We start from the raw sequence: 26,162 nt of genomic DNA, 5'->3' as shown, positions 1-26,162 counted from the left end.
AAGAACCAATAAAATCGCGTCGATCATTTGGGGCAAAGTGGCAGGAGCCAATCAGAAGCGGCGGATTGCTGCTGCCTTTCTCGTTGTGGGCAAGCTCATTTGGTCAACGTCCGGCGACGATGGAAGAGATCCTCGTGACCGTCGTCCGCGCCGAGAACATCCTCGGGACGGACGGCTTTGGCGCCAACAAGACGTCCGACCCGTATGTCGTCATCACGTTCATGAACAGCAACTACGAGCTCATCCGCAGCCGCGACAAGCGGACGGGCCAGGTCATGCGCACGGTCAACCCGGTCTGGAACGAGACGTTCCTCCTCGGCGACGACGTGGACGTGCGCACGGTCTCGTACGTCTCGTTCTCGCTCTTTGATAAGAACATGCTCCGCGACGTCCCGCTCGGCCAAGTCAACCTCGCCATGCAGGACATTCGCACCAACCTTGGCAACGGCCCGATCAGCCGAGGGTACCGCGTGCAGCCCGTCGACCGCATGAAAGGGCCCGCGACAGGCGATCTGTATCTCAAGTTTGAGACCAACCTGCGGCGCGGGTCCGGGCCGTCGCTCAGCGCGACGGCGCGGTCGGCCCGCGAGATGAGCAGCCGCAGCGAGTCCGTCGACTCGGTCGCGAGCTACGAGCTGCAAACGCCGCCCAACGTCCTCATCGTCAAGATTGAGAGTGCGAAAGACCTCCCGAGTGTCGACAGCAACGGCGCCAGCGACCCATTTGTGCGCGTGACGGTCGGCAACGACGTGCGCAAGACGTCGACCAAGTTGAAGACGCTCACACCGGTGTGGAACGAGACGTTTGAGATTCCAGTCTCGGCGCTTGGCACCGACATCCTCTTTGAGGTCTGCGACCAAGACAAGATCGTCGGCGACCTCCTCACGTCCACCAACTTTTTGGGGAAAGCGCGCTTCTCGCTCGACACGCTCACCGACGGGCAGAAGCGGTCGGTGCCGATCCAGCTGCTCAACAAAAAATTCAAAAACAAGCGCAACCTCGGCACGCTCAACGTGAGCCTCCAGTGGGTCTACAAGGCCAACATCGACGACATTATCGACGCCAACAGCCGGCGCAAGGTCAACCTCCTCGACAAGGTCAAAAATGTGGTCACCGGCAACTTGACGCCCGACGTACGCTTGCTACAGATGACTTCTTGGCCTGACAATCTACTTGCATGGATTAGATGTACGACCTCGACGAGAAGGAAGACTCGGACCACGTCAAACAAGTGCCCAAAAAGACAGACGAGGAGCTTCAGAAAGAGCGCGCCGACCGCGAGCGCGCGCGGGAGGCCGAGCGCAAGGCGCTCGAAGCCATCAACATCAAGTCGGGCGACTACTCGGTGCAAGTGCATGTGATTGAAGGTTCGATCCTCGCCATCGTCTGAGTTTTTTCTATTTTTGATGCTATATAGCCAGCGACTTGGTGGCAAAAGACGCCTCGGGCACGTCGGACCCGGTGGTCTTTGTGCACGTGATGGACCAGGTCCAGCACACGGCGACGAAGAAGAAGGCGCTCTCGGCGGTCTGGGACGACACGCTGATTTTCAACTTTCGCAATCTGGACAAGGACACGGTCGAGATGGGCTCGATCAAGCTCCGGGTCATGGACGCCAACACGCTCTCGCGCGCCGAGCTCATCGGCGAGGCGCAATTTGACGTCTCGTTCATTTACTCGAACCTCAACCACCAAATCTGCAACCAATGGCTGGCGCTCATTGCGCCGCGCAAGGGCATCCAGGGCTACCTCCGCGTCTCGATCACGATCACGGGACCTGGTGACAAGTTTGTGCACCCGCCGCCGCTGGGCCCGAGCCAAGCGGGCGTCGACGGCGTTATTGTGCCGCCAAGTATCAAGCAAGATATCAAGTTCCTCGTCGCAACCGTCCACGTCGGCGAGCATCTCCCGCCCATGGACTCGCTCTTCAAGGGGCTCCGGCAAGGCATTGACGCGTACGTCGAGGTCGGTCTCGGCTCGAACGCATCGATCCGGACGCGCATCAAGTCGCTGAGTGGTGCGCGCCATCTTCTCAACCCAGCCTTCAACGACGAGCTCTGGCTCGCGATGCGGGAGCCGAGCTTGAGCAACAAGATCACGATCGCGACCAAGGCGTGGGACAAGGTCGGCGTCGACCAGCTCGTCGCGACGTCGTACCAGTCGCTCCGGTACATCAAAAGCGTCGGTGGGTCCATCGCGCCGACGTGGATCAACCTCTATGGGGCGCCGCTGGACCATGCGAAAGGCAACCTCCTCCATGGCGTCGAGACGGTCAAGGACCAAATGGCGCTGTACCCGGACCTGGGGTCGTTCTACCGCGGTCGGATCCTCGTGCCGTTTGACATTCGCGTCAACAAAGACCTTGACGAAGCCAACATGCGCGTCAAGGCCGCGCCGCTTCCGCGCGAGCTGTACCCGCCGACCGCGGTCTACCGGCTCCGCGCGTACGTCGGGTCGGGCTCGGACATTCCGCAGCTGGCGTCGCTCGCCCACGGTGCGTACCGCAACTCGAAGATGCAGATTGTGATCACGTGCGGCTCGATGGAGCTCAACTTTGAACGACGCGAAAACAACAAGGGCATCGTCGTGTGGAACCAACTCGCCGAGACGGACAACTTTGTGTTTCCAGAAGACTTGGACCAGATCCCAGATGTGTTTGTGTACCTGTGCAAGGGCCGTGTCGACGGCAAGCTCAGCGTGCGCAAGCAAGTCGCGTTCAAGCGCTTCTCGGCGCGCCACCTCTTTGAGAAAAACATGATTGCCGACCCCGAGTGGATTGCGCTCAAGGAAGACAACTCGGTCGACGCGCTCGGCGACGAGATCTTTCCTGGCAACGTCTTTCTCTCGCTGGGCTTTGGCACGGAATCGACAGCGATGCAGACCAGAGCCTTGTGGAACTCGGTCTTTGACACGCGCAAGCTCGACACGCGCCTCAAGTACCAAGTCCAAGTCAACATCTTCCAGGGCCGCCAGCTGCCAGCGATGGATTCGAACGGGCTCTGCGACCCGTATGTGAAGGTGCGCCTGTGTGGCCTCGAGACCAAGATCAAGCCGCGCCACCGGACCGTCAACCCGCTCTGGTACGAAACCGTGTGCTTTGAAGTCGAGCTGCCACCGGTGGACATGCTGCACTTTGCGCCGCCCGTGACGTTGCGCGTAAAGGACCAAGACGAAACGATTGCGGGCTCGTCGAGCGAGTACATTGGGTCGGCGTTCGTACCGATCTCGAGCAACAACGTGCGCCATGTCAACGACGCGCACGAGCCGCCAGTGCCCGAGTGGTTCCCGCTCATGCAGCAAGAGGAAGGCGACACGGAAGGCTTCATCTTGACGAGCGTCATCGTCGTCCGGAAGGATCGGCCAGACATGATCTTTCCGGTGCCGCGCCCGATCGTCCCGAAGATGCGCAAGGCATACCTCGAGATCATCGTGCTCGGACTCCGCGACATGAAGCCGTTCCAGTTCATGCCGATGCAGCTGCCGTTCATTGAGTTTACGCTCGGTGGCGCGAAAGCGCTCCAGGGTGGCGAGGAGCTCGTGACCGAGCGCTCGAAGCGGCCGTCGGCGGCCAACCCCAACTACCTCCACCGTATCGTGCAAGAAGTAGAGCTCCCGGAAGACCCGTTGTTTGCGCCCGTGCTTGGCGTGCTCGTCAAGGACACGCGGCTTGGCGGCTGGACGACTCCGACGGTCGGCAACTGCTCGATCGACGTACGTCATGTGTGCAGGATTGTGTCGTCTTCATGCGTTCTGCGGCGTAGATGACGTCCAAACTGCCGTGGGGCAAAGGCTACTTGCCGCCGCAGCGGATGGACTTTCGCCACGTCGAGGGGATTCGCAAAGGCACGCTGCACCACGACGACGCGCCGACGTCGCTCGAGTCGGCACCCCGTGTCGAGCGCAAGGTCTCGTCGTTTGTCGACAGCGGCGCGGGCTTGCTGCCGGCGCTCAAGACGCCACTGCCAGTGCTGCCAACCTCGATTGGGGACGACTTGGCCGAGCGTGAGTTTACTGCGTTCATAGAGGACGAAGCGTCTGACGACGCGTTCGAGACGAAGCGCAAGGTGTACATGAAAGACCGTGAAGAGATCAACGACGGCCTCGAAGCCCTCTTGAGCACCAAGCCGTTTGAGACGTATGCACTCACGATCGGCCAAAAGAAGAAGCGATCGCGGCTGCTCTCGCTCCTCAACCCGCTCAAGTACGGCACCAAGCAGCCGCGCATGCACGATACCCACCACCACCACTTGCACCACGACGACGCGACGTTCAACATTGCGGGCATCTTCAAGGGCCTCGTGCGCGTCATGCTCTCGGAAGACGAGCCGTCGCTCATCGACATGGAGCGGCTCGAGACGCCGATGCCCTACCACGTGCGCGTCTACGTCCTCAACGGGTATGGCTTTGCGCCGATGGAGTCTGGGATCCGCGGGAAGCCGACCAAGTCGGACCCGTACCTCAAGCTCACGCTCGGCAAGGACGGCATCAACGACCGGAAAAACTACGTCGAGGACACGGTGGACCCTGACTTTTACAAGATGTTTGAGTTTCACTGCTCGTTTCCGGGCGCGTCGACCTTGCACATTGACGCGCTGGACCACGACCTCCTTCGCCCGGACGGTCTCATTGGCGCGACGACCATTGATCTCGAAGATCGGTTCTTTGACAAGCACTGGCACGCACTGGGCGAGGCGTTCGAGACACCCGACCGGCTCGCGCCCAAGCCGGTCGAGGAGCGCACGCTGTATGTGCCGACGTCGCGCGCACCCATGGGCCACCTGCACCTCTGGGTCGACATTCTGTCGCCGCATGACGCGTCCGTGTACACGCCCGACGACATTGCGCTGCCGCCGCCGCGCGAGTTTGAGCTCCGCGTGATCATTTGGAAGACGAAGGAGGTGCCGAGCTTCAACGACTGGACGGAAATGAACGATCTCTTTGTGCGCTGCGAGCTCGACGGCGACGACCACCAGGACACGGACATCCATTGGCGCGCCAAGAAGGGCAAGGCAGCGTTCAACTACCGTATGAAGTTCCCGGTCAAGCTCGGGCACAAGATGCACAACTCCAAGTTTCCGCGCTTCAAGATCCAGCTCTGGGACAAGGACATTGTGAGCTCGAACGACTGCCTCGCCGAAGGAGACTTGGACCTTGGCATTCCGTTCAAGAAGGCGCTGGCGGCCAAAGGCCCGATGCAAGTGTTTCCAGAGCCGCCCCAGTCCAAGCTGCAGAAGCTCGCGACCGCCCAAGACGACGAGGACCACGAGACGGTCCGCATGATCAAAGAGAAGACGGGGCTCTGGGACACGAACCCGACCGACTCGACGTGGATCAAGATGTACCGGTCACACCCAACGACGCGAGCAAAGGAGCCGATGGGCAAGGTGTGCATCAGTATGCAGCTCGTGCCCAAGCCGCTGGCGGTCACGCAGCCCGTCGGGTACGGCCGCCACGACCCGAACAACAGCCCGTTCCTGCCACCGCCGGCCGGCCGCCTCAAGCTGAGCTGGAACCCGTACAAGGTCTTCAACCAGCTCCTTGGCCCCAAGATCTGTCACCGCGTCATGTGCTGCCTCTGCTGCGCCATCTTCATGGTGCTCATGTACTTTCTCGGTCCCATGATCAATGTGCTCATCGTCACCTTCAAGTAATTTTGACAATTGAATAAATGAGTTTGCTCTATCTATCTATCTATCTATCTATCTATCTATCTATCTATCTATCTATCTATCTATCTATCTATCTATCTATCTATCTATCTATCTATCTATCTATCTATCTATCTATCTATCTATCTATGTGGCATCGGTGCATGGATATCTGTATCCCACAGCCTAAAAACGACATACCCCTATATATAATCCGGGTCGGGTCGGTGGAACAGTGCTCCATAATATATCGATTTCGTCTCAATATATATCATCGCGACAAGCGCCAACCTGCGATTGACAAAAGGCACCAATCAAATGCCAGTTCTTTGAAGATTTGAGCGAATCCCATCGATGCCTATCAACGCCCTCTCCGATTGAGACGTTTGCGATAATATACATCACTGCTCGCGAAGCTCAATGGGCAGCGGCGCCGATGATGGGGCGCAGCAGCAGAAACACTGCGGCGTCCCACGCGTGTCTGGTCGCTGCGACACGGAGATCAGCGTCTTCCTTGCACCATAAAATGCCATCTCCGCCGTGCAGCAGGCGCCAGCATACAATTCGTCTCCGGATTCTGCGCTCTGTAGCCCCCAAGCAAGCGCTTCGTAGAGGTTCTAGCCAGTACCTCTGCAACACTCAAGCAATGCGTGTTCGTACCGCCATCTCGTGTGCTTCTCCAAGTCTTCGCTCGACCGCATCGTGATTGTCAAACGACATGCACTGGCTCTGGCACCTGCACGTTGAATTCGGCGTGTGGCTTCACATTTCGGATTTGTCCGAAACTTGTCGCAATCCAGCGACCGTGCCCCGGGGTGCACAGGTCATCCCTGCCATGGCGAGCTCTTTTTGTACTGCAGAATGACATACACCGGGGCGCACGATCGGTCCGGATGGGGAAGTAGGGGTCGGGAAGTGCAGGCGCGCATGGAAATCGGACTTGTCCGAATTGTAAAAAGCTTGGTTTTCGTATGTGCATGACGATTGTGATGTCAATAACCAAAAAGCAGCATGGAGGAGGTCCGCGTCGCGATCGTCAAGGCGACCGACCTCGTCGGCAACGACGGCTTTGGCTCCAACAAGACGTCCGACCCGTATGTGGCCATCACGTACCTCAACAGCAGCTATGCGGTCATCAAGGGCGAGACGAAGAAGACCAAGGACATCCCGTCGACGGTCAACCCGGTCTGGAACGAGACGCTCCTCGTGGGCCGCGACGTCGACCTGCGCACGGTCTCGTTCCTCGCGCTCACGATCTACGACAAGAACATGCTCAAGGATGTGCCACTCGGGCGCGTCTTGCTGCCCATGGACGTTGTCCGGAGCGCGCTCCTCGGGCCCGTCGTGCTCGAGTCGCCGGTCGAGAAATTCGACCGCGTCAAGGTCGCGACCGGCACCTTGTTTCTCGAGCTCTCGTCCAATGCGCCGGCGCCAACGCCGAGATCGGCGCCAGGCGACGTGGCCATCGAGGTGGGCGGCCCGCCGAACGTGCTCCACATTACGATCGACCGCGCGACGGGCCTCAAGGCCATGGACTCGAACGGCTTCAGCGACCCGCTCGTGGTGGTCTCGTGCCAAAAAGAAAAGTTCTCGACCACGACGATGCCCAAGACGCTGACGCCGGTCTGGAACGAGTCGTTCCGGATGCCGATGACGGACGCGACGCAGGAGATTTTGTTTGTCGTGGAAGACTTTGACATGCTCTCGAACGACGTCATTGGCCGCGCCAAAGTGTCTATGGAGTCGCTTTCCGACGGCCAGAAGAAGACGTTGGACCTCGACCTCTGCGACAAGAAGTTCAAAAAAGTCGACGGCCTCGGCGTGCTCACCGTGACGCTCCAATGGGTCTACCGGTCCAACCTCAACGAGATCATCGAGTCCAACAAGAAGAAAAAGGGCGGGATCTTCGACAAGGTCAAGAACGTCATGAGCGCTCCGGACGTACGATGACCTATTCTATGCTGCACGATCGAGAACATGTCTCATGCACGACTAGGCCGGCGACGACGACGAGGAAGGCTTGGACCCGACCGACGCCAAAGAAGCGCCCAAGAAGAGCGACGAAGAGCTTAAGAAAGAGGCCGAAGAGAAAGAAAAGGCGCTGCAGGAAGAAAAGAAAGCGCTCGAAGACATCAACATCAAGTCGGGCGACTACTCGATCCAAGTCCATGTGATTGAAGCCCGGGATCTCGTCGGGAAGGACGCGACGGGCACGTCGGACCCCGTCGTGTTTGTCGACGTCCTCGACCAGACGCAGCACACGGCGACGAAGAAGCAGACGCTCTCCGCGGTCTGGGACGACATTCTCATCTTCAACTTTCGCGAGCTGGACAAAGAGATTGTCGAAATGGGCGCGATCAAGCTCCGGGTCATGGACGCCAACACGCTCACGCGCGCCGAGCTCATTGGCGAGACGCAGTTCGACACGTCGTTTGTCTACTCGCACATCAACCACCAGATCTGCAACCAGTGGCTCGGCCTCATTGCACCCGGGCACGACTCGGTGCAGGGCTACCTCCGCGTCTCGATCACGATCCTCGGGCCTGGCGACAAGTTTGCGCCGCCGCCGCCGCTCGGACCGGCCGACGCGGGCGTCGACGGCGTCATGATGCCGCCCAGCGTCAAGCAAGAAGTCAACTTTCTTGTCGCGACGGTCCACGTCGGCGAGCACCTTGTGCCGATGGACAGCCTCCTCGGGGGCCTCAAGCAGGGCCTCGACGCGTACGTCGAAGTGAGCCTTGGCAGCAACGACGGCGTGCGCACGCGTGTCAAGACCAAGAGCGGCGAGCGCCATCTGCTCAACCCCGCGTTCAACGACGAGCTCTGGATGGTGCTCCGCGAGCCGGGCTTGGCCAACAACATTACGCTCTGCGTGAAAGACTGGGACAAGATTGGCAAGGACGAGGTCGTTGCCCACGCGTACCAGTCGCTGCGCTTGATCAAGAAGCTCCTGGCCAAGACCGGGAGCGCGTCGCCCATGTGGCTCAACTTGTACGGCGCGCCGCTCGAGGGGGCGAAGACCAACCTCCTCAACGCCTCCGAGACGGTCGAAGCGCAGATGAACAAGTTTCCCGACACGGCGTCGTTCTACCGCGGCCGCATCCTTGTGACGTTTGAGATTCGGTCCAACGACCTCAAGCTCGAGGAAGTCAACCGCCGCGTGAAGGCGACGCCGCTGCCCAAGTCGCTGTACCCGCCGACGTCGGTGTACCGCATCCGTGCGTTTGTCGGGTCGGGCACCGACATTCCGCAGTTGACGTCCATGAACATTGCGAAGAAGTCGCGCATGCAAATCGTCATCACGTGCGGGCTCCAAGAACTCGCTTTTGAGCGCCAGCGCAACGAGAAGGGCCTCGTGGTCTGGAACCAGCTCTGCGAGACGGACAACCTCGTGTTCCCGTCCGACCCGGACCAGATTCCGGATGTGTTTGTGTACCTCTGCAAGGGCGCGGTTGGCGACAAGATGAACCCGCGCAAGCAGATTGCGTACAAGCGCTACAAGGCCAAACATCTTTTGGACGAGCGCATGGAGAAGCCGCCGGCATGGGTGACGCTCAAGGAAGATTCGTGCGTCGACGCGCTCGGCGACGAAGTGTTTCCTGGCAACATCCTCCTTGCGCTCGCGATGGGCACGGACGAGACGGCGAAGGCAACGCGGCCGGCGTGGGATAGCACGTTTGACCAAGGCCTCTTGGAGAAGCGCCACGCGTACCAGGTGCACGTCAACTTGTACCAAGGCCGGCAGCTGCCCGCGCTCGACGACAATGGACTGAGCGATCCGTATGCCAAGGTGCGCCTCGGCGCCGACGAGATGCGCAGTGAAGTGCGCAAGAAGACTCGCGACCCGATGTGGTACCAAACCTTTGTGTACGACGTGATGCTGCCGCCGCTCGACATGCTGCACTTTTCGCCGCAGGTGATTGTGCGCTTGATGGACCACGACAATGGCATTAGCGAGTCGGGCCACGACTACATGGGGTCGGCGTTCATTTCGTTCAACGCGTCCAACGTGCGACCGATTGGCGACGCCGAAGAGAACCTCCCGGCGCCAAAGTGGTTCAACCTCATGCAGCAAGAAGAGGGCGACACGGAAGGCGCGATCCTTGCCTCGGTCGTTGTCTACTGCCTCGACATGCCCGGCGCCGTCGTGCCCGTGCCGCGCCCGATCGTCCCGAAGATGCGCCGCGCGTACATTGAGATCATCGTGCTCGGCCTCCGCGACATGAAGCCGTTCCAGTTCCTTCCGATTCAGCTGCCGTTCATTGAGTTTACGCTCGGCGGCAAGACGCATGCGAACCAAGAGATGAAGACGGAAAAGTCCAAGCGACCGTCCGGTGTCAACCCCAACTTTCTCCAGCGTATCGTGCGCGAGGTCGAGCTCCCAGAAGACTCGCAGTTTGCGCCGATGCTCAACATTATGGTCCGCGACACGCGCCTCGGTGGCTGGAGCACGCCCACGATCGGCAATGCGTCCATCGATGTACGTCTCTTTGTTTGATCTGTCATGATGACATACCCATTTGTAACGGCATGTGCTGACGTGATCTCATTAGATGACGACGAAACTGCCGTGGGGTGACAACTACGTTGCGCCGCAGCGGATGAGCTTCAACCACGTCGAAGACGAAGAGATGGAGGGCAACGAGGACGACGACGCGGAAGAAGACGATGCGATGCTCTCGGGCCGGCGCACGGCACCCGGGGACATTGGCGCCGGTGTGTTTGGCGCGCTCCAGTCGATGAACGTCGCGATCGATTTGGACGACCCGGCGTTGCTCTCGGGCCAACGGACCGCGGAAGGCGACGAGCTCGACATTGGCGAGGCTGAGATCGCCGACGAGTTTGAGGTCAAGCGCGCCAAGTTTATGAAGAACCGCGAGGACCTCACCGACGGCCTCGAGTCCAAGCTGGTGACCAAGCCGTTCGAGACGTATGCGCTCACGATCGGCCAGAAGAAGAAGAAGTCGTCGTTCCTCTCGTCGCTCAACCCGCTCAAGTTTGGCACCAAGAAGGCGGCGGCCGCCGCGGCACCGACGTCGACCTTTCACGTCGCGGGTATCTTCAAGGGCCTTGTGCGTGTGATTTTGGACGAGAACGAGCCGCCGCTCATCAACATGGAGAAACTGCTCAACCCGCTGCCGTACCAAGTGCGTGTCTACGTTCTGAACGGGTCGAACTTCTCGCCCATGGACCCGAGCCTCGATGGCACGCCGGGCAAGTCGGACCCGTATCTGGTGCTTCGCCTCGGGAAGGAGACGATCAACGACCGCAAGAATTTCATCGATGACGTTGTCGACCCCGACTTTTACAAGGTGTACGAGTTCAATGTGCACTTTCCCGGCGCGTCGACGCTCCAAATTGACGCGTTCGACCACGACTTTATTGGCGGCGACGATCTCATTGGCTCGACGACCTTGGATCTCGAAGATCGGTTCTTTGACAAGAACTGGCAGGCGCTCGGGAAGGAGTTCCAGACAACCGAGCGCTGGGGGCCCAAGCCGCTCGAGCAGCGCGCGCTCACGATCCCAACGTCGCGGGCGCAGATGGGCCAGCTCAAGCTCTGGGTCGACATTTTGACCCCGAGAGAGGCGGCCAACTACCCGCCCGTCGACATTGCGATGCCGCCGGCGCAGCACTACGAGCTCCGCGTGGTCATTTGGAAGACGAAGGAGGTGCCGAGCTTTGACGAGATCACCGACATGAACGATCTCTTCGTGCGCGCGTCGCTTGAAGGCTGCGACTACCAGGACACGGACATCCATTGGCGCGCCAAGAAGGGCAAGGCGAGCTTCAACTGGCGCATGAAGTTCCCCGTCGCGCTCGGCCACAAGCAGCACAACTCCAAGTTCCCGTACTTCAAGATGCAGATGTGGGACAAGGACATTTTCTCGTCCAACGACTGCATCGCCGAGGGCATCCTCGATCTGAGCCCGCACTTCAAGAAGGTGTGCCAGCTCAAGGCGCCGCTCCAGATCTTCCAGGACAAGACGCCCAAGAAGAAGGTCAAGGAGTCGCCGAAGGAAGCCCAGAACAACGACGCGATCCGGTCCATCAAGGAGGCCACGGGGCTCTGGGACACAGACCCGACCGACTCGACGTGGATCAAGATGGAGCGTCTCAACCGCGAGACGGGCCAGAAGGAAGCCATGGGTGCTCTCTGCATTAGCATGGAGCTCGTGCCCATCGATAAGGCCAAGGTGCAGACCGTCGGGTTTGGCCGGAGCGACCCGAACAACAGCCCGTTCCTGCCACCGCCGGCCGGCCGCCTCAAGTTCAGTATGAACCCGTTCTACGTCTTCAACGAACTCCTTGGCCCCAAGATCTGCCACCGCGTCATGTGCTGCCTCTGCTGCATCCTCATCATGGTGCTCATGTACTTCCTTGGTCCTATCATCAACCTCATCATCGTCGCGTCCAAGTAAGACGACGCGTGTCCATATTGCATATGTTGACTGTAATTGATACTGTTTCGTGGTGGACCAATCGACTCTTTGTATCAAGTGGCGTCGAAACCGGCGTGCCTCTTCGTGTTGGATTCGAGGCAAGAAAATAGATGCAGTCGCTGGCACGGGACTTTGTGGACGACTCGCCGCGGCCGCTGGACAAGGCGCGTACGTCTGTGAGTCAACTCCGCGGCCTCCGGCTCTTCCGCGCGTCCCACGCGAGTCATTCGCGCAGTGCGTATGCGATCCAGGTTCAGATCGGCGAGAGCGCGCCGGAGTATCTTCAAGTGGCGCCGTACCTCACCATCACCAACATCAAAGTGCTTCTCTACAAGGAGCATGGGCTTTTGTACGAAGAGCAGACGTACGCACGACCGCTGTAGATTGCCAAGCGATCGGTCGACACCTTGCTGTGTAGTCTCTTCTTCAACTCGCAGCTGCTTGAAGACCACGACGACTTGGCGCATCTCGGTATCGTCGAGGGAAGCCTTCTGTACGTGGTCCAAAAGAAGCGGTACCGGAGCGTTGGCTCTGCAATCTCGACCGTCAAGTCGGTCGTGATCTCGACCACCAACAGCGAAGGTTTCGAGCTCATCGACATCATCGCGCCGCTTCCGCCTCTCCGTGTGATTGTGTATCGCATCCTCTTTGCGATGCAGTACCTTCGCCGGCTCGACGAGTACGCGCCCATCCCATTCATTGCATGGACCTATCGAGCAGCGTCACTGTATAGACTGCAAGCTGAGCACACGGGCCGCGTCATCTGGATGCCCCCGCCGCGCCTTCTGCCCATTCGACCCGACGACGTTTTGCGTGGCGCGGGCCACAAGAAGGACGACGCCGTCACCCTTGGCACGCTGCGAGACATCATGCAGATCGAGCACGACATGCGCAGTCCGAGCGCGACTCGAACGCTGAAAAAGTGGCTTGGTGCGCGTGCCGCCATGGACGGTATTCGTTGAATTGGATGCTTCTTGTAGCCGGCGTCAAATATTTCTACGACTGCAGCCTCCCGGATGCGTCCTACAATGACCTTGCGCGGCATATTGTGTATGCGCGGTACACGCCAGGCGACTTTGTCTTTCGAGAGGGCGATGCCGGCGAAGCGTTCTACATAGTGCTCAGCGGCACGGTTGGCATTGCTGCCTCTGGCGAAGGCCTCTTTGCCACCATGCGACGCGGCATGAGCTTTGGCGAAATCGGACTTCTTCGAGGCTCCACGGGCTATCGGTGCGTAGGGTCGACTGCATCACGATGCGTATAGTAGAATGGTATTGTCGTAGGTCGGGCTCGGCCCTCGTCAACTATGAGTTCAACGGCACAGAGCTCGCGCTTGTGTCCCGCGTACGCACCTTTAACATGTCCATCACGAGCGTATATCGAGAGTGTAGGACGTCTTCTTGCGCAGCATTTTGTCTTACAAGCAAGCCATGCTCGCAGAAAACGAGCGCACCTTGGCGTCGCTTCCAGCACTTGCGCGAGCACCCAAAGACACGACGACGCACTTGGCGTACTTGGCCACAGTGACGCAGCTGGATGTCCACGATACGCTCTATCGAAAAGGTATGACCGAGCTGCAGTGGCGCAGCATGAGACGCATTGACGAGCTCGTGTAGGCGACTACGTGTCGCATCTCTATCTGCTTGTCAAAGGCGAAGTCAAGCTGACAGCGACAAGCACGGCGAGTGCGACAACCCCGACCGGCCAGACGATCGAAGCACCAGTGATGCTATCTTGCACGAGCGTTTCTTGTGCCGACTGGGGGCGTGCGTAGGTCAAAGTGCTCGTGCTTCGCCGCGCACCATCCATCTTGGGCCATGTAACCGACTTGCATCGACTTTGGAGATGTCATACTGACGACATGTAACGGCGTGTAGGAGATCTGCTCGTCTTCCAACGACTTGTGCTCGTCGACAACCATCGAAGCCCTCTCGTCGTGCAAGCTCCTCGCGATCAATAAGAACGCACTGCTTCGCTTTGTCATGTGCAACGCAGCTATCCTCGCTGCGATTCAAGCCGACGCCACGCATTTGTTGTGACATTCATTTTCTGTGATCACGTGGCGTGACACGTTGCTTGGGTAGACACGAAGAGATTGCGCGCCGCCTCGAGACAGCTCGAGCGTACACCAAATCGCAAGTCGAGGAGCCGTTGCCCCCGAGCATTGAGATGGAGGCGCTCGATGCTTTTTTCGACTCGACGCTCTCGACCGTGCGGACGCCTCTGTCGTCCAACGAAGGCGCAGCAGCGTCTTCGCCGGCAGCCGTTGTATCTCCACGAAAGTTCGCGCCAAAAAGCAGCAAGTCCCGTGTGACGGGGTCGTTTACAACGGCGTTTGCCAAGATTTGTCGGGATCATTGGCACGAAACGCTTCCGCACGGGGACTTGCTCACGTACGAAGAACAGATGCACTATACGTCTCGCCCCACCGCGAGCCTGAACGCGGACGAGAAAAAAGTGAAACTCGAATGCCTCGTGCGAGGGCTCTCGCGCATCCCACCAATGGACGTCAAGCTCGTGTCCGTCGTTCCCAACGCAGGCAACGATCAGTACACGTTTGAAGATATTTTGGAAGGCGATGCCGCCGCGTGACGGCTTCGTGACCATCATCGATCGAGTCAATAGAAACTACAAGTACATTTTTCTGGGGAGTTTGTGTCACTTTGCGCCGCATGAAAAAAAAGCGTGGCGACCGTATCGTCGTCACGTGCAGACAGTCGTCGTGCATGTCATGGAGCAATTGTAATAGAGCACGCGACCCAATACGCCGCTTTGGCATGTACTCCAAGAATCATACGGTCCTATGCACGCTCATTCAACTCATCGATAGTCCGAAATGTGTGTACCAGAGCACGCCACCGATGTGGGGATGGGGTCGTAGCCTAGTTCAAAAGATGGACAGTTAGCGAATGGGTGTCAAGAGAGTTAAACCAATAGCGCAGCTCAAATGAGAAGCAATGTTGGTCAAGGGGCAGCCGCACGGACCACCACACGTGATGACTTGTGTCGTTGTGGCAACCACACAGGAACGTGTGCGCACTTGCCAGTGAAAACGCCAGTTGGGCACCTCGACGATGCGATTAGGCGTCACAATGTGAAAGCCCACAAAGACATCGACGGGCGCGTTATAGTAGGGCGCCGATGTCACCTGCAACGAACATTGTATGTGAGCAATCCCACAAGTCAGAGTCGGGATACCTGCAGCTGCAGCAAATCACCGGGGCGCAGTGGCATTGCGAGACCCGTTATTGCTGGTAGCGCTGTGTTTCGAATCGTGCTTGTGCCAGATGTTGTAGGGCAGCAGCCCGAGCACCCGCTGTGCTGATGGCCGTACAGAGCGCCACCTCGACCTTGTGCTGGAAGGCAAATCGGTGCGCCAATGAGCTTCGCGACAACGGGAATGTCAAACCGCCCGATATCGACGACGACCGAGTACGTAGTGCTTAAACTGTTGGCGAGTACAGCCGCGGGGCTCACTGGTGTAGACAACGGTCGCAAGAGGTACCCCGGCTTGGTGGCATCTACGCGTTTCTGGTTTGCACGATCGAAATCGATCCAAATTGCATACCGCCGTTGCCGTTTGTGATGCTGTAGCTCACGCCGCTCGGAGGTATATTGTAGACCAGGTTGCCGCGCACAGTCGTTTGATTGGTCGAGAGCATCCAAATCGCCGCGGATTGGGTCGTCACAAGGCCAAAGTCGTGTATCTGGTTGAACGAGATATTGGAAAGCAGGGTGTTGAATATCTCAAAGCGGGAAAGATTGGGAAAGGCAGTGACGCCGCGTGGAAGGACGGTGACGGCTGTCGCACCAAGCTGCTTGAAATGGTTGTGGACGACGTGAATCGCTTCGTTGCGCCCCGATATCATGATGGCGTTGCCACGCAGCTAGATCCAACGTTGAGGCTCTTGTTGCAAGGTGTCAACCATGTCGTACGTTGGTAAAGGTGGATCGACGGATCACAATGTCCCTCGCACTCTCAATGTACACGGCAGCCACGCTACATAGAACCACCGCTTTAGTCAAGTTGCATGACGTCAAGTACCGTGTTTGCGTCCACGGGTGGCCCGGTAGCGCTTCATCTAGAGCATTTATATGACATGACACCTCGCGCTCGGTGGACGACGATAGATAAACTGTACAGAGCTCCATTTCAGTCCGGGTCGTGCCCGTAAAGATGAGACCGTCAAAGGTCAAGTGGGACGTCCAGCCGGCTTGATTCCGGGGAGCTGCGGTCTCTGTCTCGTTGGCGGTAATGATCGTGTAGTAGCCAGGCACACTGTAGCCCAGGTCGATACCGGGCGTCCCCTGGATCTGGAGTAGCTGCTTGACGGTCGGAAACGAGATGCTGGCCGAGGCCAAGCTGACGCCGGCCGGTGGAATCACATACAGCATCGACGTCGTCGCGTCATAAAACTAGTCGAAAAATTTGTCTGGCCTCCTTGATTTTTTCTATTTTATCACAAACCCATTCGCCGGGCGCGTCCAGCTACTCGTATGATGTGTCATCATGAGAGATCCAAAATTTTGAACAGTGCCCACCTCGGCGAAAATGTTTTCAGCACGAACGCGGGCGGTCGTCGCATTCCACGGAACGCCATTTTGAAACACAGTGGGCGACACTTGACCTACAACAACGTTTCACTCGGGCTCAATTCAGTAGCGTAAGACGAGTACCGCCGCCAGCGCCGAGGCCAATGACGTTGCTAACAAGACTCGCGGCGTTGTACCATACGTTGGCCCCACTGCTGAGTCGCACTTCGACTGCAATCGACGCAAGATTTGTCCAATGCGCCGTCTTGGCCGAGAAGGAGGTCGGGTCGAATGCAAAGCTACGCGCGGATCCGTTGAACGCCGGGGCATATTGAGAGCCGTAGCTGCCATTCTATGAAAGGACGTTTGGTGCAGAATGGGAAAGGCGCGATCTTACTGGATATAGCACCGAGTTGGGAAACCCAGCGCGGGGGAGACGCGTGTCTCCATTAAGGTACAGCTCTGTGATTGTTTGCACATTGCGCCCGGCCAAGCTGAGCGAGTAGATTGGGCTCAATGGCGCCATCCATGCGGGCGCTGCAAACAGCGCCCACGCGCCGTTTGTGATGGTCTGCATGCCCGATAGAATCGGCTACATATTGGAATTGGTCGCCATATGCCAATACGATATGGATCCAACGCACTTGTTCACACGTGCTGCACATTCGAACACAGAGCCCGACACACTCGTCCTCGCTGTGCAGATCCTAGCACGACCTCAGCAGCAGATTGTCACAGTGACATACCCGGCCAAAGAGGAGGTAAAACTGATCGTACACGGCGGTCGAGTAGATCCGCTTGTCGACGTTGCGCTGACACGCCGTCATGCAGTCCGAGACGCAAGGCGCCTCGACCGTGTAGCACGTGTGACCGACACCAACGAGGTCAAAGCACACGGGCGGCAACGCTAGCGGCGGCAGCGTCGTACTGCTTGGTGCACGAATGCCGAGTTGCGCGAGTGGATCGGCCGGCCCGTCCACGTCGATGGACTGTTGACGCCGTTCCAGAGATACCTACTTTACGTCAGTCGCCATTTATCCATCGTCTCTTTTGGTGACCGCAGCTGCGTTGTCGAGTTCATGACGTAAGGGTACGGCAGTATTGTCAAGTCGGAGAGTGCCGTCGGGTTGCAGTAAGCTTTGTACGTGACGCGTGCTGTGGCAGACGCCCCGCTGTCTTGAGGGCCAAACGACAGAGTCGTGGGCACGGCATGACTAGAAGGCACGATAAAACGAAAGCAAAAACAAGGCCCCACACGTACGTGCCGGCCCTCAAGATGACATCAATCGGGCGATAGACGCCGGCGACCTGCTGCGCTTGCAAAAGCTGCGAACGACGGTTTGCGCTTTGGCAAGTGTTTGCAGCGGCCGAGAGAGGCTTCCGTCGTTCGTGGCGTCGTTGCCGACGTTGGGGTCAACAAAGAGGGATGTGGTCGCGGCAACTCCAGTGGCCGCGAAGAGCAGCCTCGTGATGCACGAGGCCATGCTCCAATGGAGAGACATAAAATTAGCTTTTACGTTTCGTTGAACTCTTTAATCTAATCTGGCGTCGGTCGTCGTCCATGGCCGCCGACCTCCGGTGCTACTGGCAAGACGATGGCGCCGCGTGCGTCAAGGCCGACTGGCCCGCGTGCGGCTACAATTGGCTCGTCAACGGCCCCGTCGGTCTCATTTGGGGTCTCTGGTTCTTTCTCGGGCTCTACATGCTCCAGCGCGATGGCTCGATACGAAATCTGTGCCGCTTTCATACCGCGCGCATCCACGACCCGCTCGCACAAGGTAGATGAGGCGACGAGTCTCTTCTCAAAAATACTGGCAGGTATCGCGATTGCCCTCGCCCAGCGCAAGTACGGCTCCAACCAGACGCCGCGGCTCCTCCGCTACGTCAAACTCTGCGCCATGTGGGCCGAGTGGCCGGCGTTCACAACGACGCCGCTCACCTTGGCTTACAACGTGGCCGGCACGCAGGGCTACAGCCAAGAAATCTTTGTGGCCTACTCGATGCTCATCGAGGTTGCAGCATACTTTCAACGATGATTAATCGCTTTTGACTAGGCGGTGATGATTGCGCTGTCGCTTCTCTGTGGCGCCATTGTGCTAAGCGTGCGACTGGGCATGAAGCCATCGCCACAGCGTAGTGTGATGACCATGGCATCAAATCCTCATGCGGCATCATCGATAGGTGACGCACTGCTGCGGCGATACGTCTACCCTATCACGTTTGACGCGCTTTACATTCCACTGATCACGACATACGTGCGTCTCGGCACGTGTCCCGCAGGGCTCAACCATATTCCGCTGCCGGGCGGTGCGACCTGCGCGTGTTTGAATCGCTACGGCATCTACTGGGTACGACTGCATACGCGCTTCGTCGGTCACGCCCTCGAATAGGCCGTGGGCCTTCTCGGCTTTGTCGTCTTGTACGCGAGCTCGCTCTACTACAAAATGTTCATTGAACCCATGGGCACAACCATGGACTTTCGATTCGAAACGAGCTTTCAAATCATTATGGTCATGGCCCGCACACGTACGTGATCATCTCTACCAACGATGTAGAGCACTCTGTGTGAACATTAGTCAGCCCCATTTACTCGGTGCTCGTTATTGGGCTCCAGCTTGAGGGACAGAAAACGGCCGCGATTCCCGCCGCGCTGGGCTTTCTCGTCTGCGTGTCGTTCCTCCTCCATTACACCTACCGGATGCAGCCGGTACGCTGCAATTCCTTGCGAAATCTCGTTCATTTGTGTGTCATCGCTAGTGCATTGGGAGCGGCCGCCTGCCCAACAACATTCGCGTGCTGTCGTTTTCGAGCTCACTCTACACGACGCTGTGTGTTTTGGTGTACCTTCTCACGCCGCTGCCACTCAACGGACTCTACGCTGCGCTGCTGTCGCTGCCGCTCATTTGGCTCTTTGCGTGGCGCGTCAACGACAAGCGCGCGCGGCGCTTCTACATCCCCGACCTCTCGATTCTGGATTTACTCCAGGAACGATCGCCACAGGCCAAAATGGTCGGGACCATTGCGGCCTTGTATATGGATGCGGCCAAGGTCCGGCACGTGGACCACGAAGCCATTGTGTTTCACTTGCACAGTATCGCCAAGCACTCGATGCTCGGCGTGCCGCTCTGTCGCATCTATGCGATTCGAACGCTCTGGTTTTGCTACATTCGGGTCCGAGTTTGAAGTTGATATTATTATCCATTTTTGATGATATTGTAGAACTTTCGAAAAGCAAAATGTGCGATTGGCGAACCCAACGACGCGCTCGTGATCCCGTGCACGCTCTTTTACAAAGACCGCGAGAACCCAGACCGACCAAAACGCGCACCCAAGACGGCGCTCACCACGGCCCTCCAGCGCGTCAAGCTGACGCGCATCGAGTCCGTCATCGGTGCGCTGCCACGTCACAAAACCATCTGGTCTCATTGCTGCTAGACGTGCTCGACGTCGATGTGCTCTCGACCCGGCATCGCTTCGAGAAGGCGGGGACGCGCGCAGCGGATATTTTCAAATCCAAGTTGCGCCGCCCGATGACGCGTTTGGCCAAGGTGGCGATCGCAACGATCGACCACAACCTCGTGTGCGCTCGCGAGCGGTCGCTGGCCAAGCAAACGTACTTTATGATCCTCCTCCGGGGCAAGCACTGGATCTGCAAGAACGAAGCGCCCGAAGCCGCGATGGTGCACCACGAGATGCTGCACCACCTAGCGCTCGAAGTGCTCTCGCAGAGCTGTGCGATGGACGACCGGGAGGCCATGCACGAAATCGGTCTGTTTTTGCTCCAGTGGTACAAAACCCAGTACCTTCGGCTCAACAAGACCGTCTACCTCCACATCCTCTCGACGCTGTGTGCGTCAGCGAACCGCAAGCTCGCCCTCGACGTGACGTGTACGCTGCACAAGCTCTGCACCGAGGGCTTCTTCTCGCCCGAGCTTTGGCTCCAGCACACGTCGTTTCTCAATAATTTTGTACTGAGCCTCGGACAGAGCAGCAAAGAGACCGTCTATCAGTGCGCGTCGGTCCTCGCATCGATCCTCGAGTGTGCGGAAGCGGACCCAAAGACGAATTTGTATGTGCTCTTGACGCCCGAGTCGATCGGCAAGATCCAAACGGCCTTCCATACGTGGTGCGAATCATACAACCTCAGCGTCGCGCTCGAGCGCTGCTGCTTGAGCCTCCACCGAATCGAAGACGACCAGCGGCGCAAGCTGTGGCACAACCGGCGGTCGATTGATGTTACGTCCCACTCAAAAGAGCTTCAAGCGTCGTTTATCAAGCTCGACAAGGAAGGTGCACATTTTGATCGGGCGCAATGGCTCAACATGTCAATGATCGTGCCCCGGACGCTCAGCGCATCGAGCTCACTAACCCAAGATACGTCTCGGAAGGCGTCGCGCAAGGCAGCCATTGTCTTTGTCAACGATACAGGCCCGCGACCAAGCGTTATGGCTCAGTTTCTGGGTCCATGCATGACGACGACCCTCGAGGGAACGCCCGAAGGAGCGACAGGCGTCGTCGCGCCAGTTGTGGACGACGATGCACTACGCAAGGTGAGCTATGTGCCGGCCAATCGCAAGACGAGCAAAGTGTCGACGCTGGACCGTATTCGTCGGCTCTCGATGGACTTGCTCCAGCCGACCTCGCCACACACCCCCGCGACCAAGACGAACGAATATGTGTTTGTGACGTCGGCGATTTTGTCGGAAATTGCGCGCCGGCGTCAGCTCCGAAGCCACTTTGAGTCCGAGTTGCAAAAGACCTACTACCTCTTTGAAGAGATGCTCATGGAGCCGCTTGTGAACGGCGTCGAGTGGCTCAAGGACGCGCCAAACGTGTCACGGCGACGATCGTCGACAGGTCGGAAGTCGACCAACCACGGCGTCCTTGGCGCGTTCAACGCGCTCATGAAGATTTACACGACGGCCGAAGAGTGTGCGCTGCACGACTACATCTACACTGTGCTCGACAAGGACCTCGTGTCGTTTTTTGAAAAGCACGTCAAGCCGTACGTCGCGTGCTGCGAAGCCGAGTCATACAAAAGCATCTGGGCACGATGGTGGCGTCGCACTTGACCGCGTTGGCGCATCGAATTGACCACTTTGAATGAATCCCGACGTTCGTTGAATCGATGAGTGTGTTCTTGTAGCAGCTTGTCAATTTAGTACGGGGTCGGCAAGGCCACCTTGCTTCGTTGGGCCATCCACTATTGTGCATGACCGCGCACCCTCTCGACCACCTTGAAAACATTCAAGTGCCTCAAACAACGCGTCGCCTCCAAGAATGGCTCAGCCATCATCATAGGGCGCTCCAGAAATTCTCTAGCCCGGTACGAGCATTCGCGCACGAGACCAACAAGGTGTCAATCGACCACGAATGCTGGCATTTCTACGAGCGCTACGAAAGGAACCTACTCGGCCCCTGAGGGGCGTTTTGGGTCCACCGTCGCAGCGTATTTCTTCATCATTATCAACACGTCCCCCGCAATGACTCGGCACATTCAACGACGCAAGCGGATGTCCTGTCTACCAACGTGGACCTTTTAGTGTCATGTCCTGCATCGTAGTTTAACAGAATGGATGGATAGATGTTCGCTGTCTACGTCTCGAGTTTCTAGCTGAAACTATTTGACAATATTGTCGTGATTATCGTGGCACCCATGTTCTGGAAGAGGGATGAAACATCCATGTGTACGTTGCTTCCGGAGTAAATTTAGCGCGTAGAATCGTTTCCCGTCGTACTTGTCTCTGCCATGGGTGACTGCTTCTCCGACGTGGGCTGCCGCAAGCATGACTGGGCGGCGTGCGGCTACGCATGGCTCGTGCTCGCCCCCGTCGGATTTCTCTGGATCGTCTGGCTCGGCGTCGGCATCGTTATGCTACAGCGCCACGGTGGTTTAACCAAACTCTTTCCGTTCGACCCGAAAAGAATCCACGACCCTCTCGCCCAAGGTTGGCGTACGTGGCGTCAGCACGGAGCACGATGTCTTGTAGGTGTCGCGGTTGCTCTCTCACAGCGGCGGTCCGACTCGGTCAAGCGACCGCGGCTCCTCCGGTACCTCAAAGTTTGTGCGATGGTGGCTGAGTGGCCATCGTTCACGTGCACTCCGCTCCTCGTCGCGATGAAAGCCACCAACGAGTCCCACAACCTCACCCACATGCTGAGCATGCTCACAACAACGAGCGAGGTTGGTTCTTTCCACTGGATTCGCCAGGATGGCTCATTTCCGTTTAGGCCATCAATGTGCTTGTCGCCGCCCTCTGCGGCGTTTGTATTCTGCTTCTCCGGCAATGCGCCACCAAAAGTAGCGTTTCTCCTGTTGACATATCGCTGCGGCACGAACAGTGTACTAGACGAGGCGTTGCTCATGCGGTTTGCTTACCCCATCACGTTTGACGTGCTCTACATCCCGTTTATCACGACCTTTCTGCGTCTCGCGACCTGCCCGAATGGCTACGACCACATGTTGCTGCCCGGCACGCTTTCGTGCGAGTGTGTCGACCACTACGGCGTATACTGGGTATTCTTGCGCCCTGCAGTATGAAATGCAACTTGACGGGGGTAGGTGTGTGGGCTTCTGGGATTTCTTCTCCTCTACGGCAGCACGCTGCACTATAAAACACACATCGAGCCGCTGGGCACAACCATGGATTTTCGGTTCCAAACCAGCTTTCAAGTCATTATGGTCATGGCCCGCACCCGTGCGACCTTTTGCTCGTGTCGTATGACCTTATGACAGCGACATGTAGACAATCCCGTGGTATCGATCCTTGTCAACGCGGTCGACTTGGCACGCATCCCCGGCGCTGCCATTGGCATTTCGATTTGTCTCTGCCTCTGCGCGTCCTTCTTGCTTCTCTACACGTACGAGACACAACCTGTACAGTCCCCACAGCGCCTGCCATGACGCTCTCTAATGTTTATTACGTAGTGCATTGGAAGCGGTCGAGTCCCCAATAACCTTCGCGCCGTTTCCTTCTCGAGCTCGATCTATACCTCTCTCTGCGTGCTCGCTCTCGTCGTGACGGGCAGTGATATAACGCCGCTCTACTATGCTCTGACGCTGCTGCCGGTGGTTTGGGGCCTGGCGTGGACGCTCAACAACCGTCGCGCCTCGTTGTACAACATCCCCGACCTCTCGATCCTCGATCTCCTCGAGCACCCGTCGTCGCAGGCCCACGTTGTCGGCGCCATCGCGGCCTTCCACGTTGACGTGACCAAAGTGAACGCGCGGGATTATGCCTCCATCTACCGGCGACTCGAAGCACTGGCCAAAGGCACGAAGCGTGACCCGCTCTGCCGCATCTATGCCATCCGAACCCTCTGGTTTTGCCACGTCGAGGTACCCATATATCCATGCCATGTTGAGCTCCCATACTGCATGGAGGTAGAGTTATCGGTTCAGTGATGCGGTCGTTGGCGAGTGCGACGCGGCTGCCGTCTTGCCAGACAACTGGTGGCGGACAGACGACGCCAACCCGAACGCCCGCGCATTGCGCGCACGAGCCGCTTTTCGTCAAAACACCACATTGATCTATGCTCTGTCGACGACACACTAAGTCTCTCAGCATCGTCTTGCCGGCAAATGAACAACGTATCGATGCGTAGAGGTGATCGCGATGGATGCGCGCCGAGGCAGCAAGCGCGTTCCCACACGCGTGACCGTCTCGTCCAAAAGTCGAAGCTTCACGACCTCGTTGCCACTCGGCGATGGGTCGAGCGGGCGCATCATCGCGCGCGGCACACAACCCTTTCATGTCATTCGCGTGCAAGACAAGCACTGGATCTCCAAGACTGAGCGCCCCGACGAAGCTGCCGACGCGCTCAAAGAGCTCTACCAAAGGAGCCTCGAGGCATTGGCGCACGCACGCGCCATGGAGCACCCCACGGCCATGTACGAAGCCTCGATCTTCCTTCTGCAGTGGTACAAGTCGCAGTACCTCCAGCTCAGCAAGTTCGCGTACATGGAAATTCTCGCGACGCTCTGCGCCACCCACGACCCCAAGCTCGTGATGGACGTGACGCACAGCCTATACGCCGCGTGCACGGAAGGCGTCGTGCCCATCGGCCTTTGGCTGCGCCACGCGTCGTTCCTCAACTACTTTATGCATGCCCTCGGCCACTCAAGTCGATTGACCGTCTTCAAGTGCGCCACGGTGCTCTGGATGGTGCTGGAAGCGGCCGTCATGAACGCGGGTCACGACGTGGACCTCTTCCATCTGTTTCTACCGTCGTCCATGGCCAAGCTCTCGCATGCGTTTTGGGTTTGGCATGCCGCGTATGACATTAGCGACACACTCGAGCGCATCTACCTCCTTTTGCAGGACCTCGAGACGCGTCAACGACATCGAAAAGCCTGGACCACAGCAGGCAGCGACGCGGGTGACGAGAACGCGCCGTGGCTTGCCAAGCTGCGGCATGGCGTCGCCCACATGCTGGCGCCAGGTGTGCGCCGATCGTTCGCCTCGCGCAATATGTCGCAGACACGGCGCGATGCCACGCTGCTGTCGGTGACCAGCCGCGTTCAAATTCGACCGTCCCTACCAACCTCGACAGCGGATCGACCCGAGTCGCGGACGGGTCTGGCCGAGGACCGATGTTCCACCAACCCGCCGCTACGCCGTGCACTTTCGTCAACGCCCACGAACGCCTACCCTCTGCAGGAACGAGGTCATAGTGAACGCGGGCCACGTTGTGCGAGTCTCTTGCAGCCGATCGTGCGAGAGTCCATTGTGTCGGGCTGCAAATCCCGAGAGAGCTGCATGCCCGAGTCCCATGTGCGCAGTCCCGAGCATGCGCCGAGCAAGTCTCCTCCTGAGGCTACCCGCCGCAAGCAACGGCGCGACCGCTATGCTCTCGTGCCGCACGATGTGGCGACCGAGATCGACCGTCGGCGGACACTCCGTAAGGAGGTCGATGACCTCTTGCAGCAGGCATACATGGTGCACCACAGTGCAAGCCCAAGACGCAGCTTTGTCGCCGCCTTGGACAAGAGTGCGCCGCGCAGCGGCCATCGCAATAGTGAGCTTGTCAGCGTGGCAGCATATCTCGTGGGCTTGTACAAGATGGCCGACCGATGTGCGATCGAGGACTACATCACCAATGCAGTCGAACCACACCTTTGCGCGTTCTTTGAAGACCACATCAAGCCGTACCTTGCGATCGCAGCGACAGCGCCCGGTCCCTCGTCGTCCCGTCGCGTCTCGTGGCTCTTTGCATCGTAGGGAGCACAATCGATGGTGAGCCACCCGATGGAGCTTGAACATGTTGCGCTGTTTTGAACATCGTTTGCAGCGTGGCGCGGGTGGGATTGGGTAGCAATATATAGGCCATGTAGCCGCGACTAGTATCGGGCACTTGCGAGAATGTACTGGTAGACTGTTCTAGTAGAAGTAAAACCAGTTAAGTGGAGGGTCTCGTTGATGTTCGTTTACGCAAGTTTGAGGTTCGGCGGCATCAACTCGCGTTGAAACGATATCGATCGAGCGACCCGCGGAAAGATAAGGCACTGGTAGCTCTAATTTGTTGATCCATGTAGCTT

At 58.2% G+C, this 26,162-nt stretch overlaps 6 protein-coding genes across 6 annotated transcripts; 5 read left to right on the top strand and 1 right to left on the bottom strand.

The window, feature by feature from the left end:
- Window positions 1-119: 119 nt before the first annotated feature.
- Window positions 120-5,700, top strand: SPRG_10267 (hypothetical protein; the record flags this gene model as incomplete). The annotated part of the gene is made up of 4 exons (XM_012349223.1): window positions 120-1,133; window positions 1,187-1,367; window positions 1,418-3,711; window positions 3,762-5,700. 4 exons carry the CDS (start codon window positions 120-122, stop codon window positions 5,649-5,651), a joined length of 5,379 nt encoding a protein of 1,792 aa, XP_012204613.1. The 3' UTR covers window positions 5,652-5,700.
- Window positions 5,701-6,652: 952 nt separating this feature from the next.
- Window positions 6,653-12,070, top strand: SPRG_10266 (hypothetical protein; the record flags this gene model as incomplete). The annotated part of the gene is made up of 3 exons (XM_012349222.1): window positions 6,653-7,589; window positions 7,645-10,128; window positions 10,202-12,070. The coding sequence occupies exons 1-3, from the start codon at window positions 6,660-6,662 to the stop codon at window positions 12,068-12,070; spliced, it is 5,283 nt and encodes a 1,760-aa protein (XP_012204612.1). The 5' UTR covers window positions 6,653-6,659.
- Window positions 12,071-12,190: 120 nt separating this feature from the next.
- Window positions 12,191-14,742, top strand: SPRG_10265 (hypothetical protein). The gene is made up of 10 exons (XM_012349221.1): window positions 12,191-12,455; window positions 12,510-12,770; window positions 12,825-13,021; window positions 13,072-13,321; window positions 13,375-13,435; window positions 13,483-13,654; window positions 13,708-13,814; window positions 13,866-13,910; window positions 13,969-14,123; window positions 14,176-14,742. The coding sequence occupies exons 1-10, from the start codon at window positions 12,202-12,204 to the stop codon at window positions 14,681-14,683; spliced, it is 2,010 nt and encodes a 669-aa protein (XP_012204611.1). The 5' UTR covers window positions 12,191-12,201; the 3' UTR covers window positions 14,684-14,742.
- A 52-nt stretch (window positions 14,743-14,794) lies between these two features.
- Window positions 14,795-18,108, bottom strand: SPRG_10264 (hypothetical protein; the record flags this gene model as incomplete). Its single annotated transcript, XM_012349220.1, has 17 exons — window positions 14,795-14,892; window positions 14,938-14,973; window positions 15,023-15,239; window positions 15,290-15,612; window positions 15,660-15,978; window positions 16,028-16,091; window positions 16,137-16,173; window positions 16,234-16,507; window positions 16,634-16,713; window positions 16,763-16,976; window positions 17,034-17,216; window positions 17,269-17,331; window positions 17,371-17,554; window positions 17,605-17,637; window positions 17,683-17,838; window positions 17,886-17,894; window positions 17,933-18,108. The coding sequence occupies 17 exons, from the start codon at window positions 18,106-18,108 to the stop codon at window positions 14,795-14,797; spliced, it is 2,466 nt and encodes an 821-aa protein (XP_012204610.1).
- Window positions 18,109-18,185: 77 nt separating this feature from the next.
- On the top strand, window positions 18,186-21,737 carry SPRG_10263 (hypothetical protein; the record flags this gene model as incomplete). Its single annotated transcript, XM_012349219.1, has 9 exons — window positions 18,186-18,402; window positions 18,443-18,636; window positions 18,679-18,757; window positions 18,806-18,972; window positions 19,015-19,150; window positions 19,201-19,331; window positions 19,382-19,795; window positions 19,844-20,015; window positions 20,060-21,737. 9 exons carry the CDS (start codon window positions 18,186-18,188, stop codon window positions 21,694-21,696), a joined length of 3,147 nt encoding a protein of 1,048 aa, XP_012204609.1. The 3' UTR covers window positions 21,697-21,737.
- A 602-nt stretch (window positions 21,738-22,339) lies between these two features.
- SPRG_10262 (hypothetical protein) lies at window positions 22,340-25,896 on the top strand. The gene is made up of 9 exons (XM_012349218.1): window positions 22,340-22,572; window positions 22,615-22,808; window positions 22,856-22,925; window positions 22,975-23,132; window positions 23,187-23,322; window positions 23,371-23,501; window positions 23,553-23,963; window positions 24,013-24,136; window positions 24,230-25,896. Exons 1-9 carry the CDS (start codon window positions 22,374-22,376, stop codon window positions 25,843-25,845), a joined length of 3,039 nt encoding a protein of 1,012 aa, XP_012204608.1. The 5' UTR covers window positions 22,340-22,373; the 3' UTR covers window positions 25,846-25,896.
- Window positions 25,897-26,162: the final 266 nt, after the last annotated feature.

This window comes from Saprolegnia parasitica (assembly GCF_000151545.1).
Source record: "Saprolegnia parasitica CBS 223.65 unplaced genomic scaffold supercont2.51, whole genome shotgun sequence".
In the NCBI taxonomy this organism is placed as follows: Eukaryota; Oomycota; class Saprolegniomycetes; order Saprolegniales; family Saprolegniaceae; genus Saprolegnia; species Saprolegnia parasitica.
The sequence above is the reverse complement of the archived record's forward strand: the minus strand, read 5'-3'. Positions and strand labels throughout refer to the sequence as shown.